At 48.4% G+C, this 14014-nt stretch overlaps 2 protein-coding genes and 1 non-coding gene across 3 annotated transcripts; all 3 read left to right on the top strand.

Moving 5' to 3' along the window:
• The first annotated feature begins 2399 nt into the window (after positions 1 to 2399).
• On the top strand, positions 2400 to 4392 carry LOC123039884 (leucine-rich repeat protein 1-like). Its single transcript, XM_044462872.1, has 7 exons — positions 2400 to 2475; positions 2563 to 2695; positions 2796 to 2867; positions 2959 to 3102; positions 3257 to 3337; positions 3550 to 3605; positions 4151 to 4392. The coding sequence occupies exons 1-7, from the start codon at positions 2400 to 2402 to the stop codon at positions 4189 to 4191; spliced, it is 603 nt and encodes a 200-aa protein (XP_044318807.1). The 3' UTR covers positions 4192 to 4392.
• A 4286-nt stretch (positions 4393 to 8678) lies between these two features.
• On the top strand, positions 8679 to 8750 carry TRNAD-GUC (transfer RNA aspartic acid (anticodon GUC)). Its single transcript has one exon. It is a non-coding gene; the product is annotated as a tRNA-Asp (tRNA).
• A 2666-nt stretch (positions 8751 to 11416) lies between these two features.
• Positions 11417 to 13407, top strand: LOC123039883 (leucine-rich repeat protein 1-like). The gene is made up of 7 exons (XM_044462871.1): positions 11417 to 11492; positions 11580 to 11712; positions 11813 to 11884; positions 11976 to 12119; positions 12274 to 12354; positions 12567 to 12622; positions 13166 to 13407. The coding sequence occupies exons 1-7, from the start codon at positions 11417 to 11419 to the stop codon at positions 13204 to 13206; spliced, it is 603 nt and encodes a 200-aa protein (XP_044318806.1). The 3' UTR covers positions 13207 to 13407.
• The last annotated feature ends 607 nt before the right edge of the window (positions 13408 to 14014 follow it).

The following is a 14014-nucleotide window of genomic DNA, read 5'->3' as shown; positions in this document are numbered from 1 at the left end:
GCTGCCAAATGCAAGCACATGGCGGGATCTACTCTATTCCAGCTGCTGGAATAGTGGTTCATATAGATGGTTGCAAAAGAATTATACGTAATACACAAATTTCTTGGCACCGGAGGGAAGGAAAAGAGTAAGACATTTTCAGTGCAAGGGTAGAAACTGAAAAATCAACTTTAAGAATAGGAGTTGTTTGTTTTGAATAATCTGGCATCCACGGTGGTTAGTAGCCTGCACTATGTTTGGGTGGCTCTTGATAATCTCGGGCCGCCTGTTGTTCAGAAAAAATCATAGGTGCTTCATATAAAACATTTCAGTTCGGTGGAGAGCGATGAGGTTATAAATATATTTCACATGAAAATTGTTTTATTCTGCAGACACAATATAATACACAATGGTTACACATGTTGTCTAAATTGTAGACCTCGCTTAGTGAATCAAAGGTCGATTGAATTGCCGGCATGATAAAGAAAACATTATTACCCAGATTCTCAACGAAACCCCTGATTGCTTTCTGGAGTATAATGCTGGCAATGCCACGTAGGATAGATGATGAGGTGGAGGAGAGAGAACTCATAAGAAAAGGCTTGTCTTCTCTTATTTAAGAGAAGACAAGAGATGATCTGTTAGCACAATATGTCTCACCACATTTTTAGGAATTACTAGTTATTGAAGATAAGGCTAAGATATGACCCATTGTAGATAATTTTTTTGTCATCTCTAAATCACATGCAAGACTTAAGATAAGACTATCTTATCAACCATTGTACATGCCCTAATTGGGCATGGTTTTCTTCCCGGTGCTGCTGACCCAATCCTTACTCTGCAAGTCTCCATTACTAGTGCAACAATTGAATCGGACCCTTGTAATTTCTTGTTGCATACGCTCCATGGACAACATTTTCCATCATATTACCCACCCCCTATCCTACACGGTTAACAATCGAATAAATTCTGCATAGGTGCGCAGCAAGCACAGACTGCTAAATCGACCAATTAATCACGCATCCAGCAAGAACTACAACAATGAAGTCTAGGTGATTGGATTGGATTGGGAACGAATTTCAAACAACTGCTTTAAAAAAAATCCGCAACATCAAAAAGGGGGGAGGTTTTTATCTCGGCACTCACCTCTTAGTCCAGCCTACAGCTTTGGTGTTTATCTTCCCTGTTGACTTCTTTGAGCACGTAGGCAAGCTCTTTCTCCCGGCCTCAGACCGTCAAGGCCTCCTCCTCTCCTCTGCTATCTGTGTTTCCGTGTTCTCACTGCTGCCGATGGCGCGTTGCCACTACGTACGTATGTTGGCAAATTTGTAGCGCTCGTGTCTCCGTCGCAGCTAATAAATGGCATCACATCGGCAGAGGCAACTAAAGCGCCCAGATAAAGAGCTCATGTGTGCTCGCGAGCAGAAACATCGCGTCCCTCCATTTGCCACTTCTTCACCAGCCGGCCTGGATGCTATCGTAGTGTCAAGAACGCTTTTATATTATGGGACGGAGGGAGTACAAAGAAGAGAAAAGAAAAACCGAGAAAGACCTTTCGTACCTCTTGATCGGTTGCATGAGGAACTCCATGCCCACCGGTAGATCTTGCCTCCCCAGAAGAATCGATTTTGCACACGCCCGACACTCTATCTAATTGAAGAATCCAGCAGCGTGAGGTAGGAGACGACAATACTGACCCAGCCCCCCGCCAGCTGCCACCACATCCTGTTATTTAATCTGTCGCCGGTAGAAGATAACGAAAAGCAACTTTCCTGATCCACGGATCGGCAAGAGGACCGACATCCTGAGCCACGGCTCGACTAGCTGCCGTCGACCACCGCGTGTCCTCCGTCTTCGTCTTGGCCCACAGCTCAGATGTATTTTATTGTTTCCTTTCTTTTCTAGCGCTCGTGTCTCCGTCGCAGCTAATAAATGGCATCACATCGGCAGAGGCAACTAAAGCACCCAGATAAAGAGCTCATGTGTGCTCGCGAGCAGAAACACCGCGTCCCTCCATTTGCCACTTCTTCACCAGCCGGCCTGGATGCATGGCCGGCAACCAAATAATTGCGCATGGTTGGCAATCACTCTCTGCAAGACTAAAATAACATAGTATGTTAATTCTTTCTATTTTCTTATCTTAATGATTAGTAGTAGAGCGTATGCCCTTCATTACGTCAGAAGAACATCTAACCATACGTTTTTGTATTTTCTTATCTTAATGATTAGTAGAGCGTATGCCCTTTACGTCAGAAAGACATATAACCATACGTTTGTGTGCGTACGTGCGTACGTATGTGTGTTGGCATCTTGTTCAGTAGAGGAGGGAAACTTCCTTCTGCACAAGTGCGTATAAAAAGCCTTCCATCGCTCCACCAGTACCACCAACCCAAAATAACACATCTCAGGCTCCAAGCGCAATGGCGACTCACTTTGCAGTAGCTCTCCTCACAAGCCTCCTTGCTCTTGCAACTCTTGCAAGCTGCAACGTAGAAGGTACGTAGGTACATGCACATGGTCTTATATTTGCAACTCTAGTTTCCAAGAATACTTACGCTAGTTTGTAATGGTTGAGATCTGAAGGCGACATCCTCTATGCACAAAGGCAGGCGTGGGAGGACCCCAGCAACGTGCTCCAAAGCTGGGATTCAACCCTTCCCGATCCCTGCACCTGGTTTCATGTCTTTTGCTCGAGCGACGGTTCCGTTGTCCGTGTGTAAGTTCACTTCTCTTTCTCATTCCTCCGGCCTTGTTTAGAGGATATACATAAATATGCCTCTGAAGTGATGTTTGTTTCCACTGTGCATGCTGTGCAGGGATTTGGGCAAGGCGGGCATCTCAGGCCCCCTGATTCCGGAGCTGGGAGGTCTTCAGCATCTTCAGTATCTGTAAGAAGAACTGCAACCTTGCTGCCAAGCAGAGACATTGCTGTTGCACGTACACTACACCAGGGATTGACCTCCTCATCTTTTCATGTAGTGAGCTGCATGCAAATAACATCACTGGATCGATACCAGCGACCTTCGGCAACCTGACAAGCCTGATCACTCTTCATCTCTATGACAACCTTCTCACTGGAGCCATACCGGCCTCACTCGGGGCCGTCCGGACGCTGCGTTATCTGTATGAGTTCTGGTCACATTACAAGTATTACACAAAGATGAAGAAATGATATTTAACATGCAATGCATCATTGTATATTGTATGTTAAACCACCAATACAGACAAGGTGCAATCTTCTAAGTACAAAATGACAAGTTTTGTTTCTTCCTCGCAGGCGGCTGAACGGGAATATGCTGACCGGCACGGTGCCACCGGAGATTCTCTCTCTTGTTCTTGTGGGGAACTTGGCTGAAATGTTAGTAGTGCAGCTTATTTCGCATACCACATTAGGCTTTGTTCGGTTAATCCCATCCCCAGGTGGATTGGGGGGGATTTGCAGGGATTTTGGCCTGTAGGGGATTAATTCCCCCTCAATCCCCTTCAATTCCACCTCAACCGAACAAGCCCTTAGTTTTATTCCCAGTCACTTGCACTGAGACAGCATCTTTCTTATTCATTATCTTACAGAAATGTTGCCAAAAACAATCTGGAAGGCACTGTCAGATCATCTCGACGGCGCAGAGGTATATAAGCATATATGCGCTCGTGTATTTCTTCGTGGCCGGGAGAAGTTCTAGTGCGACATGGCTGATGCTATCTCGCTACCGATAATGCATGCTAGCACCACTAAAAAAATCATAAGAAAATCTGAAAATTTGCGTGTAGACACTACTGTACAATGATCTTTGCATTGCAAAAAAATTTATTGTAAAAGATAGCATGTACTAGGTGATACATAAAGCATAAACTCTTCTCCCCACCAAAAAAGGATAAATTGTTCTATAAATATTAGTGGTAGGCCCAATATTTCTCATAGCAAAAAAAAAAGAAGAGAATCTTCTCATACTATGAATGTGTAAACTAAATTTGTATCTGAAATTTTCTGACATGGCATATGAAGTTTAGGCTAATATTTTGAAAATAGATCGGAAATAACATTTGGTAGTGCTCTTGTGTGATGTTGCACTCCTTTTGCGATATACACCTTTGATGGTTTAGGGTTTCCATGTGGTTATTCCTTTTGTATATGCATTTATTTGTGTGTTCACTCAGCTTGGCATCCTTGCAGTGGCCTTCATCATCCAGGATACACTCAAGACTGCAAGCTAAGCAGGATCTAGAAATAATGGAACTGGAAGCACAAATTGAAAAGATTAGTCTTTTACAGCTGTTAGCCGTAGGGACAGCTGAAGTTTATAGACCTAATTATATCCCATTATTTAAAGAGGAACCCATGAGGTTACCTCTGTCCCCGCAAAATGAAATGAGTATGAACATATGAACCAGTACAACTTTGTTTATGCATGAACATATGAAGTGAGTATATGCAATGACATATGAACATATGAAATGAGTATGAACATATAAATACTCAGTGCGGGCTGCACGGGGTCGGTCAATCCTCTCACATCGCACGGGGTCGGTCAGCCCTAAGCGGAACCCATCTAGCAGACGCGAGCAGAAACCCTAGCACTCGACCAATCTGTTGGATCCCACTCGATCCGGCCACCCAGATCCGGACGGAGACCGAGAACCCCTGCGAAACTCGAGCCATCCACCAGGCGCATGATCGGGGCGGGATCAGTTCTAGGGCAGACGCGGCACGGACTGAGGAGAAGGGGGAGGGAGGGAGGAGTGGCGGCGCTGCTCACAGGTAGATACGGCGCATCCTGGCCCGGAAGTTGGGCGTCTCCGCCTCGATCCAGTGGCGGCCACCGCCACCGCCTCCGCTCCCGCCGCCCGTGGCCGCCATGGGAACCGCCCGCCACGGCGGCGCCGGTGCCGCGCCAGGGAAGAGAAGAGAAGACGGGAAGCGTGTGAGATTTGTCTGCCGACGCGGTCGCTTTCTCACCGCATCGAGCCGAGAGAGTATTTATACTCGATTGGTTTTGGGGTTTCGCTATTACTAGATCAGATCAGGTCACCGCTTCCTTCCATCTTAGGAGGGGTAAGCCACCGGGGAACCAAAAAATCTCACTGTCGCCATCTCAGTGAAATAATTGCCTTGGTATCTCTCTTATTAGGGTGGGGATGCAGGGGATCGCCGGAGTTCTTCTCTGTTGCGGCGGGCCTTAGAGGGATGGCCGGGGCGGTGGCCAGCAACAATGCTAATTAAGTGGAGGTTGTGGGGACGACGGGGCGGCGAGGCGGTGCGCGGTAGCACCGGCCGGGGCTCCGATCGCCGGGGGGAGGGGGGTGGTGAGCCAGGCAGATGGGACGGGGTAGGCCGGCAGCTGTAGAGGCGGGGAGGGACTCATCGTGGGAAGAAGAAAGCAGTTGCACGAGAAGCAGATAGGAACTCGGGCCCCGCTCCTCGCGCGCTCCCCCGCTCCCTAGGGTTCCCCCCCGCCGCCGCCGGCTCCCCCGCGCGGAGCCGCCGTCGCGGCGGCCGGAGCCCGCCGCCGCCGCCAGCCCCCTCCTTCCCCCGTTCCCCTTCTCCTCCCCCCTCCTCGCCCCTGTACCCCCGCGCCGCCTCCCCGAGCGAGGCGGCCGGGGGCCCTGCCTCCGCGCGCCTCCAGCGCCTCCCCGCACGCATCCCTCCCCCGCCGCCGTCAGCCTGCGCCGCCGGCCCTCGGCCGCGTGATGCTGGCGGCGGTGGGCTTGCCCTTCCCCGCGCGCGGTCCTCCCCTGCTCGGGCGGCGATGGCCGACGGCGGTGCGCTTCGGCCGGTGGTGGTCCAGCGTCCTGGTGTGGAGGCCGGCGGTGCTCGCCTTGGTGGTGCCGCCTCTTGGCGGCGGGGTGGTCCGGTGGTGCTGGCCGGCCGGGGGCCGTCCCCGGTCCAGATCTGGGCCCGTAGGGTTCCTTCTGGGTCCTTGCGGGTCGGTTCCGGCGCAACCGCGACGCTCTCTGTATGAGGAGGCTGGGGAGCGGCTTGGACTGGGTCAGCGACGCCGGCGGCCTACCAGCTGCTGCGCGGAGGCGGGAGCTGTCCGGGCCTTTGAGGGCCCGGCCGGGCCTGTGGGGCCACGGGCCTGGTAGGCTCCTGCCATGGCGTCCGGTCGGCTACCGTTGTGGACGGTGGAGGTGGGGCCCTCCCGTATGCCGATGGTGCTGTTGCTCTAGTCCCGGCTCCTCTTCTCCGTTGTGCAGACCATCTTCGCGATGCCGTGGTGAGACAGCGTGGGAAGCTTCGTGTTCGTGTTGGCGCAGGGTGGTGGTCGGTCTGGTGGCGAGCTCCGGAGTGCCTGAGGGAGAGGCTGGGATCGGGAGAAATCTTTGTTGGCTTGGCCGACACCGACACGGTGGCGCCTGAGGGTGCCGCCGGACCTTCTTGGAGGGCGTCGGGGCTACCCTTCCTCTCTCCTCGCCGTGTACCGGGGGAAACCCTTGGCAGCAGCGTCGTCATCGTCGCGTCCCTTCTTGGAGGTGTTGTTGGGTACATGCACTTCGGAGTCTCGGAGCTTGGTGGGTGATCTCCGGCGGACGCAGCGGTCACGAGGCTTCGTCGTTTTTGTCGATCCGCCGTTATCGGTTTTTGTTTCTTTTCTTTTTTTCTCTTTCTTTTCTTTTTGGGCGTGTTTGTGCTGCTTCCGCCCCAGCCCCTATCGTCGGTTGTATCGGTTGGTTGCTTTGTAATACAAAGCGGGGGGAAACCCTTTTTCGTCAAGAAGAAAGCAGTTGGGAGGTGGAAGACGACGCGTGAGCCGTTGGATGAAGATCCAGCGATAGAAAAAGAAGTGACTAACGCGGGAAATCATTTCAAGTACCTGACGTTTAGTCGACCCCTTGGTTTTTAACAAGTTCCATAATTTGGATTTCCGAAGTTCCAATCACTGGCATATTCTTTTATTTTTGGGCCTGATTCGATTCTGAAACTTGAATTACGAATCAGTGCGAGTTCTTGAAACTTTTTTTTTTCGCTTATTCAAATCGACCGTAAATCCACGGCGCGGGAAAATGGGGTTTTGAAATTGGTCGATGGTATGTCGGGCGGGGCGATGGATCATCTTTGGCCCTCTTTGCGTCCGTTCGATGTGAGCCACGTGGGGCCAACCCTCTTGCTTTGTGTGACCACCTAATCTCTCACGTGTGACGTATGTGTTATGTTACAATTTGAAGAGACCCCCCCCCCCCGATATTATGGGGGAAACAAATTTGGCGTAACCCACGAAAAATATTAGGATTAGGTTCATAGGGTTCTTCATATATTTGTAAGATTCTTTTAATAGAGTTATTCATATTCCTTTTCTGGTAAATTTGTGTGTTATGCTCATTTTTTCAGGTGGCACACCCTATAATTGTCGACTGGCTCTGCCAATTTCAATACCATTTGAAGGGATTATGAAGAACCCCGTCAGGTGAATCCATGAAAAATCGAGCAACCTAGCACATGTAAGGAGCCAACATGCTCAAAAAACTGACTATCCAATTACAAAAGCAAGAGAAATGAGGAAGTCGTATCGGTCAAAAACATTAGGATTCCGCTTCGCCCTGGTGCTTAGTTAAGTCGGTCTCTCATAAATGAGTTCTTTCCAGTTGCCAAAAAATATCATGCTCACGGTGTGGTGCACTATTTCGCTGATAAAACTTTTAGCCACCTACCAAGGCGTGTTTGAAGTATCATCAGCTCTGTACCGGTTAGTGAAGGGAGGTTTGGGAAAGTTGGACACGGCAATATCACCCTAACCCCCCCCCCCCCCCCGCGCGCACGCAATACAATGATCGTTGAGTGAATCCATTTTCTTTTAAATCTCTCGGGAACTCGGGAGGTGAAAGTAAAAAACCGGATGGACACAGAACTCTAGAAGACCCATGAGAAAGGGGTGAATTGCAAAAACTGAGACCTCGGAAAAGGAAGGGAATAAAGCAGATGCACTCGTGCTCCGTGGGGAGTGGGGAAGTTATCATTAAAAATCCAACAAACTCGGCTCCGTACTTATTCCCCGTAGTATAGGTGCTTCGCCATGCTTGATGCGCTGGGAGGGCTTCAATGTTGAATCCCAACTCAAGGTCCATGGTGGAAGAAAAAATTCCAAAAATGATGCGAGGAGAAGCAGTCGAGGAGCCCCCGGCCCTAAGAAGGAGCAGGGGAGGAGAGCACTAAATGTAGGAGCGTCGGAGTATGTGCCAAATGGGGCGACAAAAAGCATGATTGTGTAGGAACTTGTGAGGAGGCAATTTTTTCCTTTTGGCGCGCAGGGAAGCGGGCCATTTCTCTGTACCACCAATCGCCCGATATGAATTGTTTTCCTTAGATCTCTCCAATAAATGCTAGTGTAATACTACTGAGGAAAATACCCCCTCTGTCTCAAATTAAGTGACTCGATTTTGCATTAACTTTAGTACAATGTTAGTACAAAGTTGAGTCATTTATTTTGGGGCGGAGGTAGTAGCTGGATTTTATTTCGAAAATCCATAGGAGCTCTGGGGTGCTACACAGGGTGCGTAGCACGCTGGGAGCTCCTAATCCGTGTCTGACTTTATTTTCTCTTTTATGCGATGTGTCTATATAACATGTAGTAGGAACTTGTTGAAACGTTTGCGTTCATGGACGTGTAAAAAAAGACAGATCATGTGCCACATCATGTCTTGTGCTGCTGCGAATGTCACTGTGCTCCTCCATTTTGAAAGTTATAGTCCATTTCAAAAGCAAGCAAGTCGTTGTAGTATAGTGGTAAGTATTCCCGCCTGTCACGCGGGTGACCCGGGTTCGATCCCCGGCAACGGCGCATTTTTTCATTTTTCGGCCCACTTACATCGGGCCCATTTGCATACGATGGGGTGGTTATCCTGGGCCGAAATACAGAAAAATGGGGGCTGCTGCCTCTTTGCATCCTGGGCCGAAATACAGAAAAATGGGGCTGCTGCCTCTTTCGGCCGAAAAAGGGCCCATTTTTTCCTGGGCCCATTTTAAAAGCAAGCAAGTCGTTGTGAGGAACATGGCACTGATTTCCTGGGCCCATTTTTTTTTTTAAATCTGTGATTTGGGTTTTGTAGCTGCCAAATGCAAGCACATGGCGGGATCTACTCTATTCCAGCTGCTGGAATAGTGGTTCATATAGATGGTTGCAAAAGAATTATACGTAATACACAAATTTCTTGGCACCGGAGGGAAGGAAAAGAGTAAGACATTTTCAGTGCAAGGGTAGAAACTGAAAAATCAACTTTAAGAATAGGAGTTGTTTGTTTTGAATAATCTGGCATCCACGGTGGTTAGTAGCCTGCACTATGTTTGGGTGGCTCTTGATAATCTCGGGCCGCCTGTTGTTCAGAAAAAATCATAGGTGCTTCATATAAAACATTTCAGTTCGGTGGAGAGCGATGAGGTTATAAATATATTTCACATGAAAATTGTTTTATTCTGCAGACACAATATAATACACAATGGTTACACATGTTGTCTAAATTGTAGACCTCGCTTAGTGAATCAAAGGTCGATTGAATTGCCGGCATGATAAAGAAAACATTATTACCCAGATTCTCAACGAAACCCCTGATTGCTTTCTGGAGTATAATGCTGGCAATGCCACGTAGGATAGATGATGAGGTGGAGGAGAGAGAACTCATAAGAAAAGGCTTGTCTTCTCTTATTTAAGAGAAGACAAGAGATGATCTGTTAGCACAATATGTCTCACCACATTTTTAGGAATTACTAGTTATTGAAGATAAGGCTAAGATATGACCCATTGTAGATAATTTTTTTTGTCATCTCTAAATCACATGCAAGACTTAAGATAAGACTATCTTATCAACCATTGTACATGCCCTAATTGGGCATGGTTTTCTTCCCGGTGCTGCTGACCCAATCCTTACTCTGCAAGTCTCCATTACTAGTGCAACAATTGAATCGGACCCTTGTAATTTCTTGTTGCATACGCTCCATGGACAACATTTTCCATCATATTACCCACCCCCTATCCTACACGGTTAACAATCGAATAAATTCTGCATAGGTGCGCAGCAAGCACAGACTGCTAAATCGACCAATTAATCACGCATCCAGCAAGAACTACAACAATGAAGTCTAGGTGATTGGATTGGATTGGGAACGAATTTCAAACAACTGCTTTAAAAAAAATCCGCAACATCAAAAAGGGGGGAGGTTTTTATCTCGGCACTCACCTCTTAGTCCAGCCTACAGCTTTGGTGTTTATCTTCCCTGTTGACTTCTTTGAGCACGTAGGCAAGCTCTTTCTCCCGGCCTCAGACCGTCAAGGCCTCCTCCTCTCCTCTGCTATCTGTGTTTCCGTGTTCTCACTGCTGCCGATGGCGCGTTGCCACTACGTACGTATGTTGGCAAATTTGTAGCGCTCGTGTCTCCGTCGCAGCTAATAAATGGCATCACATCGGCAGAGGCAACTAAAGCGCCCAGATAAAGAGCTCATGTGTGCTCGCGAGCAGAAACATCGCGTCCCTCCATTTGCCACTTCTTCACCAGCCGGCCTGGATGCTATCGTAGTGTCAAGAACGCTTTTATATTATGGGACGGAGGGAGTACAAAGAAGAGAAAAGAAAAACCGAGAAAGACCTTTCGTACCTCTTGATCGGTTGCATGAGGAACTCCATGCCCACCGGTAGATCTTGCCTCCCCAGAAGAATCGATTTTGCACACGCCCGACACTCTATCTAATTGAAGAATCCAGCAGCGTGAGGTAGGAGACGACAATACTGACCCAGCCCCCGCCAGCTGCCACCACATCCTGTTATTTAATCTGTCGCCGGTAGAAGATAACGAAAAGCAACTTTCCTGATCCACGGATCGGCAAGAGGACCGACATCCTGAGCCACGGCTCGACTAGCTGCCGTCGACCACCGCGTGTCCTCCGTCTTCGTCTTGGCCCACAGCTCAGATGTATTTTATTGTTTCCTTTCTTTTCTAGCGCTCGTGTCTCCGTCGCAGCTAATAAATGGCATCACATCGGCAGAGGCAACTAAAGCACCCAGATAAAGAGCTCATGTGTGCTCGCGAGCAGAAACACCGCGTCCCTCCATTTGCCACTTCTTCACCAGCCGGCCTGGATGCATGGCCGGCAACCAAATAATTGCGCATGGTTGGCAATCACTCTCTGCAAGACTAAAATAACATAGTATGTTAATTCTTTCTATTTTCTTATCTTAATGATTAGTAGTAGAGCGTATGCCCTTCATTACGTCAGAAGAACATCTAACCATACGTTTTTGTATTTTCTTATCTTAATGATTAGTAGAGCGTATGCCCTTTACGTCAGAAAGACATATAACCATACGTTTGTGTGCGTACGTGCGTACGTATGTGTGTTGGCATCTTGTTCAGTAGAGGAGGGAAACTTCCTTCTGCACAAGTGCGTATAAAAAGCCTTCCATCGCTCCACCAGTACCACCAACCCAAAATAACACATCTCAGGCTCCAAGCGCAATGGCGACTCACTTTGCAGTAGCTCTCCTCACAAGCCTCCTTGCTCTTGCAACTCTTGCAAGCTGCAACGTAGAAGGTACGTAGGTACATGCACATGGTCTTATATTTGCAACTCTAGTTTCCAAGAATACTTACGCTAGTTTGTAATGGTTGAGATCTGAAGGCGACATCCTCTATGCACAAAGGCAGGCGTGGGAGGACCCCAGCAACGTGCTCCAAAGCTGGGATTCAACCCTTCCCGATCCCTGCACCTGGTTTCATGTCTTTTGCTCGAGCGACGGTTCCGTTGTCCGTGTGTAAGTTCACTTCTCTTTCTCATTCCTCCGGCCTTGTTTAGAGGATATACATAAATATGCCTCTGAAGTGATGTTTGTTTCCACTGTGCATGCTGTGCAGGGATTTGGGCAAGGCGGGCATCTCAGGCCCCCTGATTCCGGAGCTGGGAGGTCTTCAGCATCTTCAGTATCTGTAAGAAGAACTGCAACCTTGCTGCCAAGCAGAGACATTGCTGTTGCACGTACACTACACCAGGGATTGACCTCCTCATCTTTTCATGTAGTGAGCTGCATGCAAATAACATCACTGGATCGATACCAGCGACCTTCGGCAACCTGACAAGCCTGATCACTCTTCATCTCTATGACAACCTTCTCACTGGAGCCATACCGGCCTCACTCGGGGCCGTCCGGACGCTGCGTTATCTGTATGAGTTCTGGTCACATTACAAGTATTACACAAAGATGAAGAAATGATATTTAACATGCAATGCATCATTGTATATTGTATGTTAAACCACCAATACAGACAAGGTGCAATCTTCTAAGTACAAAATGACAAGTTTTGTTTCTTCCTCGCAGGCGGCTGAACGGGAATATGCTGACCGGCACGGTGCCACCGGAGATTCTCTCTCTTGTTCTTGTGGGGAACTTGGCTGAAATGTTAGTAGTGCAGCTTATTTCGCATACCACATTAGGCTTTGTTCGGTTAATCCCATCCCCAGGTGGATTGGGGGGGATTTGCAGGGATTTTGGCCTGTAGGGGATTAATTCCCCCTCAATCCCCTTCAATTCCACCTCAACCGAACAAGCCCTTAGTTTTATTCCCAGTCACTTGCACTGAGACAGCATCTTTCTTATTCATTATCTTACAGAAATGTTGCCAAAAACAATCTGGAAGGCACTGTCAGATCATCTCGACGGCGCAGAGGTATATAAGCATATATGCGCTCGTGTATTTCTTCGTGGCCGGGAGAAGTTCTAGTGCGACATGGCTGATGCTATCTCGCTACCGATAATGCATGCTAGCACCACTAAAAAATCATAAGAAAATCTGAAAATTTGCGTGTAGACACTACTGTACAATGATCTTTGCATTGCAAAAAAATTTATTGTAAAAGATAGCATGTACTAGGTGATACATAAAGCATAAACTCTTCTCCCCACCAAAAAAGGATAAATTGTTCTATAAATATTAGTGGTAGGCCCAATATTTCTCATAGCAAAAAAAAAGAAGAGAATCTTCTCATACTATGAATGTGTAAACTAAATTTGTATCTGAAATTTTCTGACATGGCATATGAAGTTTAGGCTAATATTTTGAAAATAGATCGGAAATAACATTTGGTAGTGCTCTTGTGTGATGTTGCACTCCTTTTGCGATATACACCTTTGATGGTTTAGGGTTTCCATGTGGTTATTCCTTTTGTATATGCATTTATTTGTGTGTTCACTCAGCTTGGCATCCTTGCAGTGGCCTTCATCATCCAGGATACACTCAAGACTGCAAGCTAAGCAGGATCTAGAAATAATGGAACTGGAAGCACAAATTGAAAAGATTAGTCTTTTACAGCTGTTAGCCGTAGGGACAGCTGAAGTTTATAGACCTAATTATATCCCATTATTTAAAGAGGAACCCATGAGGTTACCTCTGTCCCCGCAAAATGAAATGAGTATGAACATATGAACCAGTACAACTTTGTTTATGCATGAACATATGAAGTGAGTATATGCAATGACATATGAACATATGAAATGAGTATGAACATATAAATACTCAGTGCGGGCTGCACGGGGTCGGTCAATCCTCTCACATCGCACGGGGTCGGTCAGCCCTAAGCGGAACCCATCTAGCAGACGCGAGCAGAAACCCTAGCACTCGACCAATCTGTTGGATCCCACTCGATCCGGCCACCCAGATCCGGACGGAGACCGAGAACCCCTGCGAAACTCGAGCCATCCACCAGGCGCATGATCGGGGCGGGATCAGTTCTAGGGCAGACGCGGCACGGACTGAGGAGAAGGGGGAGGGAGGGAGGAGTGGCGGCGCTGCTCACAGGTAGATACGGCGCATCCTGGCCCGGAAGTTGGGCGTCTCCGCCTCGATCCAGTGGCGGCCACCGCCACCGCCTCCGCTCCCGCCGCCCGTGGCCGCCATCGGAACCGCCCGCCACGGCGGCGCCGGTGCCGCGCCAGGGAAGAGAAGAGAAGACGGGAAGCGTGTGAGATTTGTCTGCCGACGCGGTCGCTTTCTCACCGCATCGAGCCGAGAGAGTATTTATACTCGATTGGTTTTGGGGTTTCGCTATTACTAGATCAGATC

Source organism: Triticum aestivum, chromosome 2B, assembly GCF_018294505.1.
Source record: "Triticum aestivum cultivar Chinese Spring chromosome 2B, IWGSC CS RefSeq v2.1, whole genome shotgun sequence".
In the NCBI taxonomy this organism is placed as follows: Eukaryota; Viridiplantae; Streptophyta; class Magnoliopsida; order Poales; family Poaceae; genus Triticum; species Triticum aestivum.
Note: the sequence above shows the minus strand (reverse complement) of the source record. Positions and strands in the feature narration are given on the sequence as shown.

What these genes read in the sequence shown, in the direction of transcription:
- LOC123039884 (XM_044462872.1), top strand. Translation starts at nt 2,400, where the DNA reads ATGGCGACTCACTTTGCAGTAGCTCTCCTCACAAGCCTCCTTGCTCTT. An exon ending in TGCAAGCTGCAACGTAGAAG is followed by an intron (nt 2,476 to 2,562) that starts GTACGTAGGTAC and finishes TGAGATCTGAAG; the next exon opens with GCGACATCCTCTATGCACAA. An exon ending in CTTCAGCATCTTCAGTATCT is followed by an intron (nt 2,868 to 2,958) that starts GTAAGAAGAACT and finishes CTTTTCATGTAG; the next exon opens with TGAGCTGCATGCAAATAACA.
- LOC123039883 (XM_044462871.1), top strand. Translation starts at nt 11,417, where the DNA reads ATGGCGACTCACTTTGCAGTAGCTCTCCTCACAAGCCTCCTTGCTCTT. An exon ending in CTTCAGCATCTTCAGTATCT is followed by an intron (nt 11,885 to 11,975) that starts GTAAGAAGAACT and finishes CTTTTCATGTAG; the next exon opens with TGAGCTGCATGCAAATAACA. An exon ending in ATCATCTCGACGGCGCAGAG is followed by an intron (nt 12,623 to 13,165) that starts GTATATAAGCAT and finishes GCATCCTTGCAG; the next exon opens with TGGCCTTCATCATCCAGGAT.